General features: G+C 47.5%; 1 protein-coding gene across 1 annotated transcript in view; it reads left to right on the top strand.

Annotated features, from left to right (window-relative positions):
• The window catches only part of Dctn1 (dynactin subunit 1), a 33,309-nt gene extending 9,095 nt beyond the window's left edge, over nucleotides 1–24,214 (top strand). The window contains exons 2-28 of the mRNA XM_042699690.1: nucleotides 6,058–6,303; nucleotides 6,563–6,641; nucleotides 6,971–7,005; nucleotides 12,554–12,745; nucleotides 13,350–13,547; nucleotides 13,698–13,902; nucleotides 13,976–14,054; nucleotides 14,154–14,313; nucleotides 14,417–14,521; nucleotides 14,706–14,897; nucleotides 14,985–15,101; nucleotides 15,321–15,473; nucleotides 16,834–16,994; nucleotides 17,100–17,268; nucleotides 17,540–17,608; nucleotides 17,835–17,897; nucleotides 18,007–18,156; nucleotides 18,459–18,620; nucleotides 18,703–18,834; nucleotides 19,038–19,163; nucleotides 19,355–19,497; nucleotides 19,728–19,894; nucleotides 21,569–21,702; nucleotides 21,818–22,010; nucleotides 22,262–22,341; nucleotides 23,166–23,255; nucleotides 23,714–24,214. Of these exons, the coding sequence (XP_042555624.1) occupies nucleotides 6,076–6,303; nucleotides 6,563–6,641; nucleotides 6,971–7,005; nucleotides 12,554–12,745; nucleotides 13,350–13,547; nucleotides 13,698–13,902; nucleotides 13,976–14,054; nucleotides 14,154–14,313; nucleotides 14,417–14,521; nucleotides 14,706–14,897; nucleotides 14,985–15,101; nucleotides 15,321–15,473; nucleotides 16,834–16,994; nucleotides 17,100–17,268; nucleotides 17,540–17,608; nucleotides 17,835–17,897; nucleotides 18,007–18,156; nucleotides 18,459–18,620; nucleotides 18,703–18,834; nucleotides 19,038–19,163; nucleotides 19,355–19,497; nucleotides 19,728–19,894; nucleotides 21,569–21,702; nucleotides 21,818–22,010; nucleotides 22,262–22,341; nucleotides 23,166–23,255; nucleotides 23,714–23,851 (3,720 nt within the window). The 5' untranslated portion in view covers nucleotides 6,058–6,075 and the 3' untranslated portion in view covers nucleotides 23,852–24,214. The remainder of the gene's footprint in view (nucleotides 1–6,057; nucleotides 6,304–6,562; nucleotides 6,642–6,970; nucleotides 7,006–12,553; nucleotides 12,746–13,349; nucleotides 13,548–13,697; nucleotides 13,903–13,975; nucleotides 14,055–14,153; nucleotides 14,314–14,416; nucleotides 14,522–14,705; nucleotides 14,898–14,984; nucleotides 15,102–15,320; nucleotides 15,474–16,833; nucleotides 16,995–17,099; nucleotides 17,269–17,539; nucleotides 17,609–17,834; nucleotides 17,898–18,006; nucleotides 18,157–18,458; nucleotides 18,621–18,702; nucleotides 18,835–19,037; nucleotides 19,164–19,354; nucleotides 19,498–19,727; nucleotides 19,895–21,568; nucleotides 21,703–21,817; nucleotides 22,011–22,261; nucleotides 22,342–23,165; nucleotides 23,256–23,713) is intronic.
• Nucleotides 24,215–24,513: the final 299 nt, after the last annotated feature.

Below are 24,513 nucleotides of genomic sequence, written 5' to 3'. Positions count from 1 at the left end.
GAAAACATTTACAATTTATTGTTTTTTTGTTTTTTTTTTGGGTTGGTTGTGGGCCTGAACTCTGGGTCTGGGCGCTGTCCCTCAGCTCTTCAGCTCAAGGCTAGCGCTCTACCACTTGAGCCACAGCGCCACTTCCGGCTTTTTCTGCTTATGTGGTGCTGAAGAATCGAACCCAGGACCTCATGCATGCAAGGCAAGCACTCTACCACTGAGCCACCTTCCCAGCCCAACATTTACAATTTATTAGCATGTTGTTTATCCCAGAAATTGTGCTAATAATTTAAGTGTTATTCTTTACAATGTCCCTGTGTGGTATCATTATTTCTACCTTTCTTCAGATGAGGTTAGTAAGGTTTGGAGTGTTGCAGTTCTGCTCTTTTCTCATGTCTGATCTAGGACAGGGTCTTCTTGGGTGCTATCTCTGAATTGTCCCCTTTCTGGTTTCTAATGACCCTGGTTGTTCAGAACCTCCATGTCCAGTGGTGCTGTGGCTCAAGTGGTAGAGCGCTCGCTTTGAGCAGAAGAGCACAAGGACAGCGCCCAAGCCCAGAGTTGAAGCCCATGTCCATTATTGCAGCAGTCTCCTTGCCATATTTAGCTTCACCAAATTGCTCCTGCCTTAACTTGTTCTTGCATGTACTTCCAGTTTGATCTTACTAAAGTAGTTCATTCTGCTACTCTACTGTTCAGGAAGGAGGATACTAGCTTCTATTGTTACTGGATTAAGTCCATCTGTCTGCCTGATGTTAAACTCCTGCCTATTCATACTTATCTCCTAGTGCATCTCAGTGTGTTTATTCAGTAAATATTTGATTCTACAAGTAATTAGATCATAAAGAGAATTAGTGGGGTCTACTTTAGAAAGCTTGTAGTTTGATAGAGGAACCCATCTAGAATTCTTCATTCTACCTCAGCTAGTAACAGAGTATGTCTCTACTCATATTCAGAACTTACAGTGAATACTTTGTAGACTTGTCCTCTTCACATAGCCAAAAACCAAAATCAAAACCATGATTTAAGGCCTACAAGGTACCCTTTTTTTTTTTCCATTTCCCATTGTCCTGTCTGAAATTCCTATAATACATAATAATGTAATGATTTTATTTTAAGATGCATGTACCATCTAGTCCCTTTTCAGGTAATAATTCTTTGGACCTTAACAGCTTTGGTACTTTTCTATTTTTGTTTTTGGTGGTCCTAGGATTTGAACTCAGGACCCCATACTGGCTAGACAAAGGCTCTATTACTTGAGCCATATCTTCTTTATTTTTCAGGTAGGGGTGTTTGCCTGGGCTGGCTTCAGACCATGATCCTCTTATCTAAGGCCTCCTATGTAGATGGAATCACACATACCACTACTTCTGGCTTACTGACTGAAATGGGGTCTTGTTAAGTTTTACAAGGGACTATCTCTGAACCATGATTCTTCTGATCTTTGTATTCTGAGTAGTTGGGATTACAGGTATGAGTAATTTCCTGGCATAGCTTTATACTTAAAAAAAAAACCAAGTTATTCTTATGCATTTTATCTTATTTGAGCCTATCATTACTATAGACATGGCAGATATTATTCTTATTTATAGGATGATGAACAGTTCTTAAGAGGTGACTGTGTGTGTGTGTGTGTGTGTGTGTGTGTATTCCTGGTAAGTTGTTAGGCCATTGTAGATCTGAGCTCTTTTGATTTTTTTTTCGTCAGTCGTGGGGCCTGAACTCTGGGCCTAGGTGCTATCCCTCAGCTCTTCAGCTCAAGGCTAGTGCTTTACCACTTGAGCCACAGCACCACTTCTGGCTTTTTCTGCTTATGTGGTGCTGAGCAATTGAACCCAGGGCCTCATGTGTGCAAGGCAAGCACTCTACCACTGAGCCACCTTCCCAGCCCTTTTTTGATTTTTTGAAGGCAGTGTGGTCTAGAGAACAGAGAAAACAGAGATATGGGTAGGAACAATGAGGGGTAGGAGAAAGAGCTGTGGGCTCTGGGTCAGATTTTGGTTCCAGTTATGGTTTTCACTCTTGTGTAACTTTAGAGAAGTTAGGTCCTTAGTCCCAGTTTGCTAGTTAGTATTGTTCCTGGCCTACCCCTGTGGATTTACTGTAATGCTCCAATTATGGTGATGACAGCATTTTTCTTAGCTTTTACCAGGTACTTTCTAAAAGCCAGATACTGTCCTAAAAGTTTTACCCATAATGTTTCAGCTTGTCACAGCACTTGAGGTATGTTATATGATCACGGATACAGAAATTAAGGTACAATATGTTAAGTAAGTAGACCAAGTTTATGTGCTACCTAGTGGCAAAGCCAGGATAGCAGTCTTAAGTCTAGAACTGCCACTGATAGTGTACGCACATGTGTGTGTGTGTGTTGGTACCAGAGCTTGACCTCAGGGCTCTTGGGGTTTTTCTGTTTGTGTTGGCTTAGGGTCTACAGCTGTCAACCTGAGTAGCTATGAGCCACCCTTTCTTAACCATTATAGACTGGAATCCCTCTGGACATGTGAGGTCCAAGTTGCATGGATCTGATTACTCTGCCCACTTGTGTAGTGATGAATATGGAAGGGTTGGGCCTAATGGATAATTTGTAGGGGAGAAGAGGTGGTTTCCTGAGGGTTCTAGATAGGACTGAAGCTGTTTGGGGACTATATTTGTTGTTGGAGGCACAGCTCATATGGTGAAAAAGCTGTATGAGAGTCTAGGCTAGTACTGGTAAAGTTAGAAGGGACTGAGATGTCCTGGGCTTTAGGTTATAAGAGCAAGGTGGGGTTTTCTACACTGCCCTGAATAATCTGCTACTCTTGGAGTTCAGAGCCTGATCTATTACAACCACCAAAATGGGGAAGGGTAGCTATGACAACCTTTGTAAACTTGTGTGTGTAGGGGTGGGGGGAGTGAGGGATGTTGTGTTCTGTAGTACTTGACTTTTTGCTCTTTGTCTGAAGGTACTTCCATTATTGCCCTTTCTTTGCTCTTTTTTTTTTTTTTGGTCAGTTGTGGGGCCTGAACTCTGAGCCACCAGCACCTGGCTGGTTTTAATTTTTTTAATTGTTATTAAAGGGGCTGGGAAGGTGGCTCAGTGGTAGAGCGCTTGCCTTGCATGCCTGAGGCCCTGGGTTCGATTCCTCAGCACCACATAAGCAAAAAGCAAAAAGCCTGAAGTGGCGCTGTGGCTCAAGTGGTAGAGCGCTAGCCTTGAGCTGAAAAGCTGAGGGACAGTGGCGCCCAGGTCCAGAGTTCAGGATCCATGACCAGACCCCCCAAAAAAAATTGTTATTAAAAAGGTGATGTACAGAGGAATTAGAGTTACATAAGTCAGGTAAAGACTTAAAGGTGGCTCAGTGGTAGAGTGCTTGCCTACCATGTATGAGGCCCTGGGTTTGATTCCTCAGACCACATAAGCAGAAAAAGCCAGAAGTGGCACTGTGGCTCGAGTGATAGAGCACTAGCCTTGAGCTGAAGAGCTGAGGGACAGCACCCAGGCCCAGAGTTCAGGCCTCACGACCAAAAAAAAAAAAAAAAAAGTACATTTCTTTTGGACAATGACACCCTTTCCCCTATACTCTCCCAATTTTTCCCTCCTGTCCCCACCCACGAGTTGTGTAGTTCATTTTCAACATAGTACCTACCAGTGAATGCCACTGCCGCATTTGATTACCCTTTGTCCCTTTATTTCTGGGCCTCCCCTTAGGTACTGGACCTTTTTTTTTGAAGTGTCACTTGATGCTTGTGGGCCTGCTGAGGCCTCTTACCCTAGAGAGGAGAGGGGGACAGTGATGATGAGGGGATACAGGCCAGGATGGATTGTCGGACTGTGTTTCTAGCCCTAGACAGTGAACTGTAGAGGTGAGTGCTGAGGGTTTATGGGTAGGCTTGTCCCTTGGTCCTTGCTCCTCTTTTCTGGCCCAGGTGAAGCAGGGGGGCACTAGGACCCAGAGGGTAGTACTGGTCCTGACAAGTCTGGAGCAGCACTAGCGCAGAGTGAGACTCATCAGCTGGCAAGCAGGATTCGGTATCTCTGGTTCAGGAATCCTCGGGCAGCAGAGGGGACTTGCTTCACAGCCCCCATCATTGCCCTCACCCCTAGCCGGGTAGGGTACCCCACCTAGTGAGGCCCATGGACTGGGGAGAGCTGTGCCTGACGCCTCCTGTGTCAGCCCATAAGGGCCCAGCGCCCTGACCCTCCTGCCTAGGTTTCTGCCTTTTCTCTCTGTCTTTGGCTGGCTGGGGGAGGGGGTAGAAGCCAGGTGAGCAACATGGCCCAGAGCAAGAGGCACGTATACAACCGGGTAAGTGGCCCTAATTTGGGATGGCTCTGGGAAAACTGCTGGAGAAGGCCTGGGTGCCTGTGGACATCATTGCTGTGGGGGCTGGGACTCAGCTGGGGGCACACATGGACTAAAGACTGCTCCAAAGCCCTGACAGTCTGGACAGATTTCCTTTCCTAGAGTTGGGCCCTAACCGGGGACTGTCAAAGCCTGTCTTCTGACTCCAGTTGGCTTTCAGGCCAGTGGGGGTCCAAACTATTCAGGGACTCAGAATGGGGCAGATGGTCAGAAAGGACTTCCGTAGAGCTGCTTTGTTGTTTGCCATTTGTCCTCTCTTCTGTCTGAGATAGAGTCTGTACCACTGTTGAGTCCACCTGGTTTGAAGAGGCTCATTGGGAAGTCGGGGAGAATCTTAGAGGTCCAGCCTTGGTGGCAGTGGCAATTTTCTTCATTGTCAGGTCCATGAGATGTGCCCTAATGTCCTGGGTATAGTTTGTGTTCTTGAATTCCCTGGAAGCTATGCCCTTACCTTCCTGGGTGTGCTTTTTGGGAAAGGGAGTTAGGAAGTGACAGGTTTGGAAATGTACTATCTCGTCGTTGCTTCTCTCAGGGTTCTTTTCTGATGTCAACTTGGGGGTATCAGAATGGAGCCCTTTGGAGTTATTAGGATCATGTCACTTTTTCTTGCTCCATTTATGTTTGCTGCAAGGCTCCCTGGTTCATGGAGCTGCTATTGCTAAAAATGGCTTAGGTGTGATTTTCTTAAATCATGGGCGGATTTGGGACCTAATTGCAAATACATCAACAGCTGAGAGCATCCCAAGAAAGTGTTTTACTTTATCCCTTTGTTTTGTCCATTTATGAAGTGATAAGACATGCATTTGAACCACTGGGCAGAGTTTGAGGATAATGTGAGGGACAAATCTGAGCTACCTGATTTACTTTTTATGACAACAAAGCATTGGGGAAGGATTTCCAGAGTTTGAATGGTAGAGAGCAGACAGAACAGGACAAAGGCCAGGAAGAAGGGAATTGATTGACTGAATGTACTGTAGTGCAGCATCAGGAGTATTGTGATGGGTGTGTGGATGGGAGTCAGATCATGAAGGAGTTGTGGTAACTTCAAGGCCTGCGAGGAGGCATCATTATATATCTGTGAAAGGAAGAGGCTTAGTTCAGTGTGGTGGTATACATCTGTAATCTCAGGACTCAGGTGGCTGAGGCAGGAGGATCAAGTGTTCAAGTCCAGCCTGGGCTATGTAACAGATCCTGTATCAACAGAAAAACAAAAATAAACAAGAAAAAAGTGAGAGAACCACTCGAATCCCAAGGAATACAGTTGATAGTTGAGAAGGAAATGAGATTCTGTAGGGCTGCCCACTGAATCACCTGTCTTCCAAGCTCAGGCTTCTGAGTCAAGGCATTGGGTTGTAGGAGCCTAGTCTAAACTATTATTTGCGTCTGCTTATTCCTCTTCTTGGGGGCAGTGCTCCAGAGAAAGCAGTCATATGGTGACATTCACAGATCTATCAATGAATTCTGATTTGTTATAACATTTAAACATAAACTCTTAAAAATCCTAGATGATTCCAGATGAGTTTGACATCTTAGGAAGACATATCACTGACATTTTTCAACGAGGAATTTGTAGGCTTTGCTCATTCTGAGGATGGTGTTCAAGGAATGACTCTGGTCTTTTTTCAGCCCAGGATCCTGGCTAAGGCGTTTCTTATGCATTAGGATGCCATCCTTGACCTAGGCCTCTAATTGTGTATGCTTTTGTGTGTCTTTCTTTCAGACGCCCAGTGGCAGCAGAATGAGTGCAGAGGCAAGTGCCCGGCCTCTGCGGGTAGGGTCCCGTGTGGAGGTGATTGGAAAGGGCCACAGAGGAACTGTGGCTTATGTTGGGGCCACACTCTTTGCCACTGGCAAATGGGTAGGCGTTATTCTGGATGAAGCAAAAGGCAAGAATGATGGAACTGTCCAAGGCAGGAAGTATTTTACTTGTGATGAAGGTCATGGCATCTTTGTGCGCCAGTCCCAGGTATTTACCCCTTGCATACGCGTGTGTGTATGTGTGTGTTTGTGTGAAGATATCTGTTGTGAGTGCAGCTGATGTATAGGTATTTCCTTTTCCTTGGTGGGGGATAAGCTTCTGGTTGGGAGAATGGGAGGTAGCAGGGAGGAAAGATTGGAGATTCTTCCTAGGGAAGTTGCCCTGTATACCAGATTGCTTGTGGAGTAGGGTGGTACCTATATAGCCTTTCTTGAACAGGCTATATTGATATATTTTGTGGATTCAGATCCAGGTATTTGAAGATGGAGCAGATACTACTTCTCCAGAGACACCTGATTCTTCTGCCTCAAAGGTTCTCAAAAGAGGTAATAGCCATCCACTTAAGTTGCTTCCTCATACCCAGAAGTCCCCAGCCTTTCTTCCCATAATGAGGGGCCATAGTGGATACTGAAGTTTTTCTATAACCACCATAGTCCCTTGTTATAGCTCCTTACCCTACTATGGCTTTACTCATTTTTTTTTTTTTGTCCGTAGTGGGGCTTGAACTCTGGGCTTGGGCGCTGTCCCTGTGCTCTTCAGCTCAAGGCGATCACTTTACCGCTTGAGCCACAGTGCCACTTCCATCCTTACCCTACTATAATGTTTCTTGTCTCTACCCTATTATACAAATGCACACTTTGTTTGTTTTCTGCAGAGGGAGCTGATACAGCGGCAAAGGCCAGCAAACTGGTGAGTGGTTTGGAAGTGGGAGTAGGGAGTAATATGGATAGATGGAGGGAGGGAGACCAATGCTAAAAAGGTAGAAGCTGTAGGTGAGTCTGAACTGCTTCAGTCTTTCTAACCTCCCTGAGAAGGAAGCTTTCTGTATGTAAGTTGATCTGTTAGGGTTAGAATAGTAGTAGTAGGGGAAAACTGTTAGGTTCTACAAGTATAGAGTTAAATGGGATTGAGCTGAGGATGATAGAAAGAACAGATCTGACCCCAGTAGTATAGGCAGCTTCCTACCTTCTGGTATCCAAAGATACTAAGACCCAAAGGGTTTGTGGGATGGAAAGGTAGCAAGTAGAGGGGGACATTCTGTTCACAAATGGTGGGTGGAATGAGCCCAGTTCCTTTCTGTTTGCTTTGGCTGTATATAGAGGGCACTTCTTAACTCTCCTGTGCCACTCCTCTTCAGTGTTGTGAGGTGGTCTTTAGCTTCTTTGGGCCAGGGTGTGGACATCCTAGACGCTAATGTTTGAGGGACTCCTTATCTTCCTTTGCCCAGAGCTTAACCTTGAACTGAATCCCCTTCACCTATTATCTGTTTACATTTGTGTTGGTATTGATGCCTATGCCCAAGATGTCTGGCCAGCTAGCATAATGCCATGTCTGTCCTTTTAACTTTGCCCTTTCCTACTCCTAATGCAGCGGGGACTGAAGCCTAAGAAGGTGGCATGTTTACTGTTTGTGCTTGGGTGGGTGGGAGTCAGTAGCCCTCTACTCCTGTTGTCCTGCATGCCATTGGGCTGCTGCATGCATATGTATATGTAATCTTGGGGCTGGGATGGCCAGAGGAAATGGCAGTTTTGCTTCTAGAGTTCCTGGAAGAGGGGAGCAAGAACATCAGGCTCAGTGGTTAGGCCCAAGTAACATTCCTTAGAGATGATTTCTCCCTGCTCCAGACTCCTAATCAGAGTCTCCAAACAAATGACTGTAAATAGCAACAACATAAAATAGAGCATTTACTGGCTTATGGTAGGTCTCCCTTAGCCAAGGTTGAGGGTGATAGGACAGATTGAAGGAATAGGGCTAAGGAAAGTACTAAGTGAAATAGCTGTGCAAACAGGCAGGAGGCTATAGAACAGAACACAGGAAGAATAGTTGGAAAGCCACTGGGTCAAGATGGCTACAAATTTACACTTTTATTCTGCTCCATTGCTCTTTCTCTGCCTCCTCCTTCATTAGGTTGAGGCCTACCTCTCCCCTATTGCAGTGGCTCAAATGTGCTGCCTCTCTCCCTTCCTTATGAACTTTAAAAACTTAAATTACTGCCATGACCACTTCCACTCCCTAACCCTTACCTTGGTCCTCTGTCCAAGTTGTTTCTGATGTGCACGTGCCTGTCTGAGAGTATGTACTGTACCATATGTACAATGTTATTTCCTTGTTGTCAACCTGTTGCTGGCCTTTCTTATGCTGCATGGATTGCTGCTGGATTGGGGCAATGGGAAGGGAGACGGGGGAAAAATTCTCCCTTTTGACAAATGGTGGGAGATAGATTCTTTATTTGGAGTCTTGACCTGGTGAAGACTACATACTGGAACTTTAAATCCTGAGTCCCAGCTCCAGATGGGAATGGGGTTGTAAGGAAAATAAAGCTCAAAAGGATGCTGGGCCCATTCTAGGCTAATAGAAACTTGGCTTTCCTTTATTTTGTCTTCTGGATGGAACTCTCACCTCACCTCAGGCCCCTGGACAGAGAAGAACATGAAGCTGCTATCTGAGATCAATGGAAGAGTTCTGTTTGCAGCCTAATTTAACCCTGTCAGGGGCCTAAAAGGCAAAGCTTAGCCTAAACTACCTGAGCTGGGTTCAGTACCTTCTTTGCTCATGGTAAAAAATGTCCTCACCCTGCTCCCCCCCCCCCCCCCCCATATCATCTGTGCCAGTGGGTCTCTTAAAGCAGATCACTTAGCCAGGATCCCTGCTCTTTTCCTATGTGGAAATGGGAGCTACATCTGGAGCAAAAAAGAATGCTTTGAGGGAGGGCCAAAGAGAACATAGATGTCACCGCAAAAATACTGAATCATTTTTTTGAAAGCCCTTTCGAGTCAGGCTCAGAAGAGCCCAACGCTGTCATTAGAACTATTTTCCTGACAGATTGTTCTCTAGGGTTCATTGATTACTCTGTGTGCTCTTCAGAGCAGAAGCTGGATGGAGGGTTGTGCTCTGGTTTTGTATTTCTGATGAGAGACAAGGGTATTGCCAGTATGTGTAAAAGAAGTGGATTTGATGCGATTGTCAGGAAAGCAGAGTGCAATTATGAAAGAGATTGATGGAGCAGGGAGACCTTCATTCCTGCTCACTGGCCCTGGTCCCATAAGGTGCCATTTCTGGGCCACCCCTAGCCCTGTTTTTGTGGAGCAAGCTCTTGGGAGTGGGTAAGGGAGGGAGGACGGAACTAGAACCTGATCTTTAGAGGAAGTGGAAAGGCGGGATTTGCACAGGACTTTGTCCAGTCATGAGGAGGAGGAGGAGCCACTAGGGCCCTGGGTGGTTGCTAGGTGACTGTGGAACAGTGGCTCCACCCCTATGGAGCAGAGGAGGGTGGGTGCATGACGTCAGATGGAGCTGGTGCTGCGGCCACTGAGGCTGCCATCAGCCTAAGCTGGCAAACTGGGCCGGGCACTGGTCTGGTGTTTGCTGGAGCCTGGCTGTCCTGCTGCGCACCTGAGGGGGGCCCTCTGTGTCCCAGCAGCAGTTTGTAGGCTGGGAAGCCGCTGGCCTGGAAGCTGAGGCTGTATTGTTGGGATTTGATGCACTAATCTCCTGTCTCCGCCGCCTCTCCCTCTGTTCGGTCTCTTTCCCTCCCTCCCTTGTCCGTCTTTCCTCCCTTGTTTGTCTATCCTCTTCTCTCCTTCCTTCTCTTACCTTTCCTTGCTTTCTGTGGTTTTCTGCAATGATGAGACAGGCACCGACAGCCCGAAAGGTACTCTTGCTTGCTCTGGTCTTGCTGCCAGGTTGCCAAGGCAATGGTGGCAGCTGGCTGCTGGGGTGGGGGTGGGGGCTGGCTGACTTTATTCTACCTGGTTGGGGGAGGAGGTAAGGGTAGAGGGTCTGGGAGAGGTGTGTGTCACTACTGTGCCCCACTTCTGAGTGTATGCTCCCTACCTTGCTAGATTTGGTCTCTGAGTCTGTGTTCCAGGCCTGTATCTATAGCCTCACAAGCTTAGGCTTTAGCCCACCTTTACAGCCAACAGGCTTGGGGAGTTTCCTGTGATAGAGCCTGAAGAAGCTGGCTCAGGCATCTCAGTGCCTGTAGCAGGCCTACCTGCCTCACTCAACCTGCGCTAGAACGACTCTTGGTTGTTGTCCCAGCATTCCCCCTCCCTCAGGGTTTGTGTCAGGGATTTTTTTTTTTTTTAACCATGGTGGCATGGAGATCCCAAAATAGTCTTTGACTAAAGCTGTGGATGCTGTCCTGTGCAGGTATGGAGATGGTCTTCTTGGGCTCAGATTTCCTAGAAACAGACCTAAGCCATGATTTGTCTTTGCCAGAGTGATAAGATACTAGGCAACTCTTAGGGAGTTGGAGCTAATTGCCTATTTACCACCTTGTGGTAACCCAGAGGATTTCTGAATTTGGTTTAGGACAGTAGTTTTTCTGTGCTGCTGCCTACCCCTACTTCCGTCTTTCAGCTGGGTGGGGTTATTTTGCTGAGCTCTGTGCTTCTAGTAATGCAATATTCATAACCCTGACACTTGAGCCCTCTGTCTTAGGGATGGGGATTGTTGTGGGATCTGGTGGGTTAGGGGGAAAAGGAGGGAGGGAAATAGTGCTTAGGGATCTGATCTCACACTTTCGGGTTATATCCACTCTTGTCATGGTGGTGATTGTTCCCCTCTATGAAGTCTAGCACTTGGAGGAAGAGAGTGACCTGGGAAAGCCATTGGGAGTAGTGTCTGGGTGGGGCCTCAGGGGAGGAGTGAGAGAGGTTGTTCACAGAAGGATTGATCTATGGAGACCTTGCCAGCTGCTGCATTTGATCTCTGTGGCTCAGCCTAGGAGACAGGACTTCTGGGATTTCTAGAGTAGCTGAAAGGGTAAAGCCTGCAAGGGTTGGACAAAAATAGCAGGAACCAAGGGGAACAGGAGTTCTGAGTTCCTAGAGTAGGAATGCCATGATTCAGTGGACGGGAGTTGGGATGGGGGCTGAGGGTGGTGGCTAACTGCAGCCTGTTCCCATGATTACTTCTGCTCTCACTGCTGTCCTTTTGCTGTCTATCTTTCTGCCATTATTCTTTCTTTCCTGACTACTTCTCCTCTGGCTCCTGTTGTCCAGACCACAACTCGGCGGCCCAAGGTGAGAATAAACAGTCCTGTGCAAGCCACTGCTGAGTGTACAAACATTTTGGCATGTGCATGTATGTGGGCATGTGTAGTAGGACGTAAAAGTTGGTCATAGTACATTATGGGTTCCCTTTGAGAGAGAGAGGAGCTTGGAGTTGGTGATAAGTCTTTTCTAGGAAAATGGCTTCCAGCTATCAGGAGGATAGCTGAGCCAGTAGATTGAATACAAAAGAGAAGTGAGATTATGGCTAGCCAAGACAGGCTTTCTTGAAGAAGGTAATTTTGACCAGTTTTGAGGTAAAGCACTTGGCACTGTACAATGTGAGAGTTAGGAGAAGAGTATGCCTGTGAAAGCTTTCGGGTGGGAGTATCTGTGGGTAGCATGTTGTTCCTCAGAGTCAGGAGAACTAAGGGGGTTGGCTCTGCTAGGAAGACTTCTGGGCAGGCCTGACTGCCCCAAGGCTTGGGGCTGCAGGACAACTGCTCAGCCCTTACTCCCATTCTCCCAGTCCCCCAGGGGCCTGAGTAGTATTACTTGATTATAAACTTTGTCTTGGGGCAGTAAATACAGTAGGTTAGCTGTACTTACCTTGCTTTAGGAGGGAGTCTGGGGCTACAACTTTCACCTTGGCCCTTTACATAGATCATGGGAGGGTGATTCAGCATGACTTCCAGAGTAGAGATGGACTGCCAGGGCTAGAGAGGCCAGCCCTCCCAGTTTTAGCTCATCCTTCTCTGGGAACATGAAAATCGAGAACAAACTCTAATCTGTTCTTTTTCTCTGGGAATGACATTGAAGCACTTTTTTTCTCCCTGGGGAGTTGGGCACAGACCCAGAGCAAGGATGGGACTGGGAGTGTTAAGAAACTGCTGATCACAAATGGGTCACAGAAGGGAGTTCTGGGGAGTAAGGGATTCTGCTCTAAAGGTAACACCAGAGCTAGGCGGAATGTGCTGTTCATTGCCAAGGGAGGAACCTTCTAATCTTATGTCTTTTCCCATCCTTTCCTCCCTCCCTCCGCCCCCTGTCCTTTTTACTGTTGCTTTTTGACGGTATCATTTTCTGTCTTCCATCTACTGCCTCTGTTCCCATTGTGCTTTCATATTCTTCCTGCACTTTCTTTTCTCTGACTCCTGCCCTTGCCATATTCTCATACTGTCTCTCTCCCTTCATCTCCACCATCCTCTGTTCTCTCTGGACTACCCCTACTCTCTCTCGAATAGCCCACTCGCCCAGCCAGTACTGGAGGGCCTGGAGCCAGTAGCTCCTTGGGGCCCTCTGGTTCAGCATCAGCAGGTGAACTGAGCAGCAGTGAGCCCAGCACCCCAGCTCAGACTCCACTGGCAGCACCCATCATCCCCACACCAGCCCTCACTTCTCCTGGAGCAGCACCACCACTTCCTTCCCCCTCCAAGGTAAGAACTGGAGTTGAGTTAGAGGAGAATCAAGATACTGGGGGCTGGTGACTCCTGGCTGGGTGTCGGAAATTTTCTGGGGCTAGGGAGGACCTAGAACTTGATTAGAAAGAGTGGGTGTATAGGGGTATAACATATGGATATCTTATTACTGGCCAAGCTACCTTTTCCTTTCTTACTGTTCTTTCACACTTTCCTTATACTTACTCTGCTGGTTTCATTTGTTTGCCACTTGGTTTTGATGCTGGGGCTAAAAATGTTTGTATGCTTTTTTTTTTTTTTGTCCGTTGTGGGGCTTAAACTTTGGGCCTGGGCACTGGCCCTCAGCTCTTCAGCTCAAGGCTAGTGCTCTACCACTTGAGCCACAGCACCACTTCTGGTTTTCTGGTGTTTAATTGGAGATAAGAGTCTCATGGACTTTCCTGCCCAGGTTGTCTTCAAACTGCAATACTCAGATCTCCGCATCCTGAGTAGTTAGGATTACAGGCGTGAGCCACCGGCACCTGGCTATACACATTTTTGTCTTCTCTGCTCCAGCTAAGTTGTATTGGGGAAGAGGGATGGGCTATATATACACACAGATGCTGGGGCTTCTCCTTGGCAGGAGGAGGAGGGGTTGAGGGCTCAGGTACGGGACCTGGAGGAGAAACTGGAGACTCTGCGGCTGAAGCGGGCAGAAGACAAGGCAAAGTTAAAAGAGCTGGAGAAACACAAGATCCAACTGGAGCAGGTGCAGGAATGGAAGAGCAAAATGCAAGAGCAGCAGGCAGACCTTCAGCGTCGCCTAAAGGAGGCACGGAAGGTGAGATCAGGATGGATGAAAGGGGTACCTGGGGAGACTGAGGGCTCTGAGGAAGTAAACTGGAAATTAGGTTGGAACTTGTAGCACCCTGTGAATAAAGACAGTGTGGGGCTCTCTACTCCTGCCTCACCCACCAAATCCTTTTACCAGGAAGCCAAAGAGGCTCTGGAGGCAAAGGAGAGATACATGGAAGAGATGGCAGACACTGCTGATGCCATTGAGATGGCCACTCTAGACAAGGAGATGGCTGAAGAGAGGGCAGAGTCTCTGCAGCAGGAGGTGGAGGCCCTGAAGGAACGTGTGGACGAACTTACCACAGACTTGGAGATACTCAAGGCTGAAATTGAGGAAAAGGGTAAGGCACACAGAGCTACAGGGGCCAAGTGGTAGGGTGAGGCCAGCCTGAATATGTTTATGCTCTTTACCAGGTTCAGATGGAGCTGCATCCAGTTACCAGCTCAAGCAGCTTGAGGAGCAGAATGCTCGCCTGAAGGATGCCTTGGTGAGGTAGGCTTCTCCTCGCTGCTTGGCTTTGATGCTCACTCTGCTGCCTCCAAATTAGCCTGATAGTGACCAACGATACTCTGTCTTCTTTCTTCGCCACAGAATGCGGGATCTTTCTTCCTCAGAGAAGCAGGAGCACGTGAAGCTCCAGAAGCTCATGGAAAAAAAGAACCAAGAGTTGGAAGTTGTGAGACAACAGAGAGAACGCCTTCAGGAAGAGCTGAGCCAGGCAGAGAGCACCATTGATGAGCTCAAGGAACAGGTCTGGGAAGCCTAGCTCACCCGTCTGATTCTCCTGTTGCCACTTCCTCCTTCTCTAGACACCTTCCAGCAGCACTTCTTCCTGTGTCCTCTCTGTTACACAGGTTGATGCTGCTCTGGGTGCTGAAGAGATGGTAGAGATGCTGACCGACCGGAACCTGAATCTGGAAGAGAAAGTGCGGGAGTTACGAGAGACTGTGGGCGACTTGGTAAGAGAAGAGCAAACTCCTGATTTCTGACCATAGTGGTGTGTATTTGGAAGGGATCTGCTGGGAGAACTTGACATATGACCCATGACCTATACTCAGAGTATGTGATAAGGTAAATCATCCTGGCCCTGCTCCGTGTCTTGACCCTGTCTTTGCTTTCCCCCAACTACCTTGTGGTATCCAGGAAGCAATGAATGAGATGAATGATGAGCTACAGGAAAATGCACGTGAGACAGAACTGGAGTTGCGAGAGCAGCTGGATATGGCAGGTGCCCGGGTGCGGGAGGCCCAGAAGCGTGTAGAGGCAGCTCAGGAGACAGTTGCAGATTACCAGCAAACCATCAAGAAGTACCGCCAGCTGACTGCTCACCTACAGGTACCAACTTCTTGCCCTTGCTGCCGCTCTTGCCCTTTCTCTGTGATCTCCCTAGAGATGCAGTTTTGCCTCACTGTCTGTTCCCAGGATGTTAATCGGGAACTGACAAACCAGCAGGAAGCATCTGTGGAGAGACAGCAACAGCCACCTCCAGAAACTTTTGACTTCAAAATCAAGTTTGCTGAGACTAAGGCCCATGCCAAGGTCAGGAAAGTGGGTGGCCTAAAGGCCAGGATGAGTGTGCCTCTGTTCTTAACAAGTGTGGGGTTCCGAGCTTCAGATTTTTGAGGGGGAGGAGGTTCTTTGTGTGGTAGTATGGAAGAATATAGTCCTGGATTTGTCCCTAGAGTAAGGGATTTGGTGAAGTAAGATATGGTAGTTCTAGAAATTAGATCCCTCTTTTCCTCCCTGTGTACCTTATAGGCTATTGAGATGGAATTAAGACAGATGGAAGTGGCACAGGCCAACCGACACATGTCCCTGCTGACAGCCTTCATGCCTGACAGCTTCCTTCGGCCAGGAGGGGACCATGATTGTGTCCTGGTGCTACTGCTCATGCCTCGTCTCATTTGCAAGGTATATTACATGTGCAATAAAAATCTACTGGACTTCTCTGAGCCAAGTGAAAGTAGTCATCATCATTTCTTCCCACAAAGAGTTTGAGGTAGCAGAAGTACATGCTGGCAATTGAGTTACAGATAAAAATATACAGTGTCCATGTTTATGGATTCTGCACTGGATTCAACAAGCTTGGTAAGAGCAGAAACCTCTTCTCTCCTACTCACTGCTGAAGCAGGACAGTGGCTGGCCCTGAAGGCTTTTTTTTCCCCCCTGGCTGGTCCTGGGGCTTGAACTCAGGTCCTGGACGCTGTCTATGAGCCTCTTTGTGCTGAAGGCTAGTGCTCTACCACTTTGAGCCACAGTGCCTGGTTTTCTGGTGGATAGTTGGAGGTTAGAGTCTCACAGACTTTCCTGCCTGGGCTGGCTTTGAACTGTGATCCTCAGATTTCATTCTCCTGAGTAGCTAGGATTCATAGGCATGAGCCACCAGTGCTTGGCAAATTTTATGCTTATTCATTTAAGTGATTTGTCTTAAAAATTTTGGAAAAAATTGTATTTATACAATACAGTATAACAATTACTTATATACCATTTATGTTACATTAATCCAAAAAAAAAGTCTTTGCTGTTACATTAAATATTAAAAGTAATCTAGAGATGATTTACAATATAAGGGATGATGCACATAGATTATATGAAAGTACTATGCCATATATAAAGTATATGAACAGCCATATATTATTTGTGGGAGGTTTTTTTTTTTTGCCAGTCTTGGGGTTTGAACTCTAGGCCTGGGCACTGTCCTTGAACTTCTTTTTGCTTAAGGCTAGCACTTTACCACTTGAGCCATAGCGCTATTTCTGGCTTTTTGTGTATGTGGTACTAAGGAATCAAACCCAGGGCTTCATGCATGCTAGGCAAGCACTCTACCACAAGCCATATTCCCAGTCCTATTTGTGGGAGTTTCTGAAACCAATCAGATAACTTTCCTTCATAAATATTTTTTTATGAAAAAAAAGTTAAGTTTCTTATGAGAGCCCAGCTAGGGATCTGATTTAGAGTAGGGCAGGATGAGGAATATCGTTTAAGCTGAGGGCCCAAAGGTTGCTAAAAGTAGATAGGAAAATAATTGGCAGGATAGTGTTCTAGATGGAGAGACAGCTTTAAGCCAGCTTTCAGTCCCACTGCCCATTCATTCTCATTCCTAATCTTCACAAGCTCCTCACATCATTACCCTTTTCCCTAGTGAGACTTGCTGCTCATCTATCTGCTTTCTCTTGCTCTTGTACTCCTCACATAGTTGTTAAGCTATCTCCTGAATTCCTGGGCCTGTGTTCTCCACCCTTTGCTCAAGTCCCTGCTCTTCTTCCCACAGGCAGAACTGATTCGGAAGCAGGCCCAAGAGAAGTTTGAACTAAGTGAGAACTGTTCAGAGAGGCCTGGGCTGCGAGGAGCTGCAGGGGAGCAGCTCAGCTTTGCTGCTGGGCTGGTATATTCACTGAGTCTGCTGCAGGCCACACTGCATCGTTATGAGCAGTAAGTGACTCCTGACCTCCATGCCAGGGCCATGGGTTCAGGATTAACTGAAACTGAGTTTGCTTGGAAGACCTTGGCTTCACAGAGCCCTTCTCTGGTCTCTAGTGCCCTCTCTCAGTGCAATGTGGATGTGTATAAGAAGGTGGGCAGCCTCTACCCTGAGATGAGTGCCCATGAGCGCTCCTTAGATTTCCTCATTGAGTTGCTACACAAGGATCAGCTGGATGAGACTGTCAATGTGGAACCTCTCACCAAGGCTATCAAGTACTACCAGGTCTGGGGCGAGAATTCATGCATGGGGTAGGTGGGAGGGAAGCTTTTGCATAAGGGGCGTTATTTTCAGTGTATTCAAGGTTGCATGTCTTAGGTTGGCTGCTTTTGGCCCAATTTACTCTGAAGTGTACTTGTCTTATGATGCAGTTCCTTGAAGGTTTTGGATATTCTTGAGACCCGTAATGGTCAGGACTCAAATTACAGTTTGGGAAGGACTTCTCCTGTCCTTCCACAGGCTAAAGGCTCTCTGTTTCTTTATCATCCCTCCTCAGCATCTTTATAGCATCCACCTTGCCGAACAGCTAGAAGACTGTACCATGCAGCTGGCCGACCACATTAAGGTGAAGTGCCATGATAAGTGGTTAATCCTTTTATAGAGGTTAGAATAAAGGATATTAGTCCTGGAGGGATGTCATATAAGACTGTGGAAGGGTCATCATAGCCAGATCAGGCAAGTTGGAAGATCCTATATGTGGATGTCAGCAGAGGGAAAGGCTTCTTAGAGATGATAATGTGGGCAGAAAGGCTCCTATTGGAGATTAAGACCATATGTTTCTATCCCCACAGTTCACCCAGAGTGCTCTGGACTGCATGAGTGTGGAAGTGGGGCGGCTGCGTGCCTTTTTACAGGTGAGGGCACTTCTAGATCTGTGCAAGTTCCTTTTCTTTTTTATTCCCTACCTCACTCCCAGCCCTTATGCTAACTTGATTTCTCATCCATTTCTTATTTCCTATGTAGAGTGGGCAAGAGGCTACAGATATTGCTCTTCTACTCCGGGACCTGGAAACATCATGTAGTGACATCCGCCAGTTCTGCAAGAAGATCCGAAGGCGAATGCCAGGAACAGATGCTCCTGGGATCCCAGCTGCTCTGGCTTTTGGACCACAGGTTTATTGCTCCAAGTGTAGAAGGGCAAGAAGCTGAGTAGAGCTAGGAGGGGGCTAGCACATTAAGACTGGATCTAAGGCTAGAGGCATGGCTCAAGTAATACAGAACCTACATGAAGCAGGCCCACACGAAGCCCTGGGTTCGAACTACATTACTGCAAAAAAATTTTTTTTTTAAAGTCTGGATCTTGTCAAGGGACAAAAAATAGTTTTGGAGTAGCTAGGACAAAAAATAGTTTTGGAGTAGCTAGGAACTGTGATGCTGGACTCAGGGTGGGCTTTTGACTCTAATCTATTACACAGGTATCCGACACACTCCTAGACTGCAGAAAACACTTGACATGGGTGGTGGCTGTACTGCAAGAGGTGGCAGCTGCCGCTGCCCAGCTCATTGCCCCACTGGCAGAGAATGAGGGGCTACTTGTGGCTGCACTGGAGGAACTGGCTTTCAAAGCAAGCGAGCAGGTTGGATTGGATGGCTGAGCAGGAGGAGGTGGCAGTTAAGTAACCAGTGCAGGACTTTCACTTCTGTCCTTGGCTTCTGCAGATCTATGGGAGCCCCTCCAGCAGCCCCTATGAGTGTCTGCGCCAGTCATGCAACATCCTCATCAGCACTATGAACAAGCTGGCCACAGCCATGCAGGAAGGGGAGTATGATGCAGAGCGGCCCCCCAGCAAGGTGGGTGGACACTTCATTGGAAAAATCTAGAGGTTAGGAGGGGCAGGACATGTATATTGTTGCCAGTGGTGGGAGGGCAAGGATGCACGAGGAAGATGCCTGAAGCAACATTCTGCTGAAGGTTTTCTCTGACTGGATTCTCTGAAAGGAGTACATTGGTAATCTCTGTCTGCCTCGACCTTCTGACCAACCTTATCCCTTAGCCTCCTCCTGTTGAACTTCGGGCTGCAGCCCTTCGTGCAGAGATCACAGATGCTGAAGGCCTAGGTTTGAAGCTTGAGGATCGAGAGACAGTTATTAAAGAATTGAAGAAGTCACTTAAGATTAAGGTAAGGGTAGGCTGTGAGGGCTCAAAATATGGTGGGACCTAGGGCAGCAGCAAATGTCAGGTTGGGACTGAGATGGCTTGAGGGTTGAGGGGAGAAGTAGAGCCTGTGATCAGGGAGTCATACAGGAGCTTTTCAGGTCATGGGGTCATGGGGAAGATGTCAGGGTACTGGAAGCTATCTACCTTGTCCAGGGAGAGGAGCTGAGTGAGGCCAATGTGCGACTGAGCCTCCTAGAGAAGAAACTGGACAGTGCTGCCAAGGATGCAGATGAACGCATTGAGAAAGTCCAGACACGGCTGGAGGAGACCCAGGCACTGCTGCGGAAGAAAGAGAAGTCAGGCACCTTCCTTGGAGCTCTGCTTCTTCTAATCCTCCCTCCTGTTGGAGGCTCTCTATTCTTAAGCATTCCCTTTCCCCCTTGTAGTATGATTCTCCTAACCTCACTATTCCTGCCCTTGTTTTTCACTAGCATGGATAGTAAGGGGTACAATGACCTGCTGGGACTGAAAGGTCAGGTATGACAATGGAGAAAGGCCATTCCTAAGCCTAGATTCTATTTCACAGAGAGTTTGAAGAGACCATGGATGCGCTCCAGGCTGACATTGACCAGCTAGAAGCAGAGAAGGCAGAGCTAAAGCTGCGGCTAAACAGCCAGTCCAAACGCACAATCGAGGGGCTCCGGGGGCCTCCTCCTTCAGGCATTGCTACCCTGGTCTCTGGCATTGCTGGTGGTGAGTGCATTGGGATAGATACACATCACTGGCCCAGAGGAGACTAATTTTTTGTCTCCTCTGTCCTTGGCCTTGGTTTTGACTTCTGCCACCTTCTCCTCTGGATGTTCAGCTAGGAATGTTTGCCCAGCTGCACTCCGCCTACTTTCACCCAAGTTTTGACTTTCACAAATGATATATGTAGACTACTTCTGGACAAATAGGGGATTACCAGATTTGTCAGAAGGTCAGCATAATAACATTAGGTGAACTCTGCTAGTTCTCCCTTCTGGATCTTTCTATCCCAACCCTGTGTCCAGAGGGTTGTCAGTCTGAAGCAGTATGGGCTAACTCTTCCCAGGGCATCCAGCTGTGCCTCTCTTGGCACTGCTATTGAGTTGATATGGCTTCATTCTATGATGTGATTATTTCTTCTATTGTATAATTGTCAGTTTTGCTTGTGGCTTGTGTTTTGACCTTTACCTAATCACTCATGGTCCAGGCTTCTTTTCTACTTTCCAGGCCCAGTCTCCCACTTTCCTTGGTAAGAAAGTGTCTGATGCCATCTTAGTTCTCATCTGTCCTGGAGTTGTTTTTTGTTGTTCCTTCAGTTTCTTACTTGCCCTTTTCACCTCCAGAAGCTAATTTCCTTGGCTGGAATTAAACTTTTTCTTGATGCTCTTGTGTCTTATCAGATAACTCCTCTGAAGATCTTGTTCTCGGCTAAGTCCTTATCATGGATGCCTTTTGATTTTGGGTGGTGACCAAGTATCTTGTGTTATAGGACTCCTGTGATTATATAAAGTTTCAACATTATTTGGAAAGGGTGTTCAGAATAACCATTTTATAGTGTTTAATGAAGGTTCTTTAAACAAATGCTGATTCTGAATTAATGAAACTTCCTACGAAAAGGAGGCATTTTTCCTCAGCATTGGGGAAACCTAAGGAACAAAGGAATGGTTTGCATTCTCTACCTAAGTTTTACTGGTGAGCATTAAGGGTACAAGTGCATTGGAGTCTCTGGATTGCTCCCAGCACCCTTGTTGGAGATGGTGTTGCAAGTGCTCCTGCATTATACTCACCTTGCAATTCTCATATAGCACTTCCTGACCTAAGACCTTACTCCCTCCCCACCCCTCTTTTGGTTGGTCATGAGGCTTGAGCTCAGAGCCTGAGCTCTTTTTGCTCAAGGGTAGCATTTTGAGTCATAGCTCTGGTTCTCTGGTGGTTAATTGGAGATAAAGTCTCAGGGACTTTCTTGCCCAGGCTTGCTTTGAACTGTGATGCTCAGATCTCAGCCTCCTGAGTATCTAGGATTACAGGCTTGAACCACCAGCGTCCAGCCTCTTTCCTCTCTTTTTATATATATCTGCTTCTATGCTAAAGGAGGGGCAGAGAAAGGGTCATCAGGAAAAGGGTTTTCCTCTGTTCAGGATCCCTGTGGTATGTCTACCTAGACCCAAATCATGTAATTCCTCTCTCCTCTTTTCCTGCTCTCCCATGGGCTATCCTGAGCACAGAAGACCAGCAGCGAGGTATAGACTCACTCTGGCTAGGGCTTACTAGGGCTGGTGGGAATCAAGGTTGGGGAATAACCAGAACTGGAGGTGGGAGGAAAGGAGGAAGAACAAGGATGGAGCCCAGCTTTTAACCTTCTCCACTTGTGACTGAGGTCATTTGTTATGATATCCACAGGGGGCGCTCCTGGGCAGGCTCCAGGTTCCTTGCCAGGCCCAGGGCTGGTGAAGGATTCACCCCTACTGCTTCAGCAGATCTCTGCTATGAGGCTGCACATCTCTCAGCTTCAGCATGAGAACAGCATGCTTAAGGTGAGGAGCCTACAGGGAGGACTGGGGTAGAAGGTGAAGCATGTCTGCCTCTATTGAAGAGTGATGGCAGAGGCCTTCTAGGGCCTCTTCCACTGCCTCTCTTTTTCCCCCACAGGGATCCCAGATGAAGGCATCCTTGGCAGCTTTGCCCCCTCTGCATGTTGCAAAGCTTTCCCTCCCACCCCATGAGGGCCCTAGCAGTGAGCTAGCAGCTGGAGCACTGTATCGCAAGACCAGCCAGCTTCTGGAGACATTAAATCAACTGAGTACACATACTCACGTAGTAGATATCACTCGCACCAGCCCTGGTATGTTCACTTGGTCAGATGAATACTGTACCTCCCCTCTTCCCCAGTGATTTAGCTTCTTCCTAGAAGTCCTTGTGCCATAGAAGATCTTCCCAATAGTGTCCTTTAGTTTCCAAGTTGTTTGCTTGATTGACCCAATCTCTTTAGTACTTGTTCCATGAGACCATCAAGTAACTGTATTCCTGACCCTTAATTCAGTTCAGCTGCCTGTCTGGGCCTCAGTGGGCCTCACCAGCTTTCCCTCCCAACAGCTGCCAAGAGCCCATCGGCTCAGCTTATGGAACAAGTGGCTCAGCTCAAGGCCCTGAGTGACACCATTGAGAAGCTCAAGGTCAGTTCAGTTTCTATTCTCCTCCACCCTACAAAGCTCACTTCAGAGCATTCATTGGTGGAACTAGGTACTTCTGAAGTTCCTTGGGCCAGTTCTGTGCCAGACAGCACATTGGGGAGTAGGTGGGAAGCCAGAATTTTGCCTTGGGAACTACCTTAGTACAAACAAGATAAATTCTCATCAGCAGAATGTGTGAGCTAGGATCCTCTTTGGGGTTTGTGGCTTGGGCTACAACTTCTGTTAGAACAAAAATCACTGTGGGGTAAATCACTTATGGGCATGGTTCCCTAGAGACAGGGAAAACTGGGCTTTAAAGAATGTGGATCTGGGGCTGGAAAGTTGGCTTAGTGGTAGAGTGCTTGCCTTGCTGTATGAAGGCCCTAGGTTCGATTCCTCAGTACCATGTAAGCAGAAAAAAGCCAGAAATGTGAGGGGGCTGGGAAGGTGGCTCAGTGGTAGAGCGCTTGCCTTGCATGCATGAGGCCCTGGGTTTGATTCCTCAGCACCACATAAGCAAAAAGAAAAAGCTAGAAATGATGATATGGTTAAGTGGTAGAGTGATAGCCTTGAGCTGAAGAGCTGAGGGACAGCGCCCAGGCCCAGAGTTCAGGCCCCACGACTGCCTGCACCCCCCTAAAAAAAAAAAAAAAAAAGAAAGGATCTGTAAAGAGGGATGTTGTTGTGGGGATGAAGTTGAAGGTGAGAACAGAAGTATAATGATGACTGAATCTTTGCCCTTCTGGCAAAGCATTTCTATGAAACCAGGGAGGCCTTGTCCTAGCCTGTGGGGACTCCTAAATGAAGTCTTGTTTTGCCCTCTCCAGGATGAAGTCCTTAAGGAGACAGTAACTCAACGCCCTGGAGCCACCGTCCCCACTGACTTTGCCACCTTCCCTTCTTCTGCCTTCCTTAGGGTAAGGGGGAATATAGTGCAGAGAATAAGGTGGTATGGGGGCTTCAGGTGAGTGTCCCACTCCTGGGAATTTGAAGAGGCCTCCAGAGGCTCAAATTCAACAAATATTTACCCTATTTGTTGTTGTTGTTGTTTTAGTTTTGGTCTGGCAAGTCCAAGTATTACTTGCAAGTAATTCAAAAGTGCTCTCAGTGTTTCTACAAATTCTAATATTTCAGAAAAATATAAAGAGCACACCCCTGACTTTTTATATCAGGTGACACTCAAAACTCCCTTGTCAGACTGTATACACCATTCCCCCTATTCTAATTTGAAAAATGGGGTCACCATGGCCTAAGACCTCAGAAGCTTCACTCTCCCAAGGGCTACCCCTGATCTCAGTATTCAGGGTATCCTTCAGTGGCCAAACATTCCAATAAATCCCTAACCTGGCATCCTGTTTCTTTCTCCAACACCAAGGCCAAGGAAGAGCAGCAAGATGATACAGTCTACATGGGCAAAGTGACCTTCTCCTGTGCAGCTGGCCTTGGACAGCGACACCGGCTGGTGCTGACCCAGGAGCAGCTGCACCAGCTACACAGTCGCCTCATCTCTTAAGCACTCCTCCCTTCCCTGCTGCCTGTTCAGCCCTCAAATCACCCTGCCCCTGTACTGCTCTGCCCGATGCACAGCCCCCAGCCAACCTCAGCCAACCCCCAGGTAGAACCATGTGAATTAAGCTCTTCCCGCTCCATTCAGCTCTGCTCCAATCCTGTCAATCTCCTGCTCCTGCCCTTCACATGGGTTTCCCCACTCTCATCCCTTACCTCTTCCATAATTAGCTGTTCAGCTGCTCCCTCTTTCCAGAGGGGGCCTCAGGGCATGTGGGGGGGTGTAGGCTGAGACCCCACCACCAAAGGTTGAGTGAGGTCCCCCTGATTGAGGACTTCACCCCTGATTAAAGCAACTTTTGCTTCAGTGCCTTCTGTGTGGTCTTGAGAGTGGAACCTGAGATGTTTGGTTCAGAGCAGTAGTGGAGAAGAGATGCTAGGAAGCTCCAACTCTGTCAAATTTGAGGGCCTCCGCTCTGTAGTGACCAGTTTAATGCTGTGCCCCTCAAATGCACCTATGTAAGCTACTCTGAGAAAGGAGAAAAAGGCTAGGTTTAGAGCTAGATACTGAAGTTCATTTAGGAAATTGGGAGTGCTAGAGCAGTGTAGCTCTGCCAGCCCTGCTCTGCCTCCTGGAATATCCAATCCAGTTTCTGGAGCTGAAGTAAT

This window comes from Dipodomys spectabilis, unplaced genomic scaffold (assembly GCF_019054845.1).
Source record: "Dipodomys spectabilis isolate Male_0828 unplaced genomic scaffold, ASM1905484v1 ptg000262l, whole genome shotgun sequence".
Taxonomy (NCBI): Eukaryota; Metazoa; Chordata; class Mammalia; order Rodentia; family Heteromyidae; genus Dipodomys; species Dipodomys spectabilis.
This window is presented reverse-complemented; position numbering and strand designations above follow the sequence as displayed.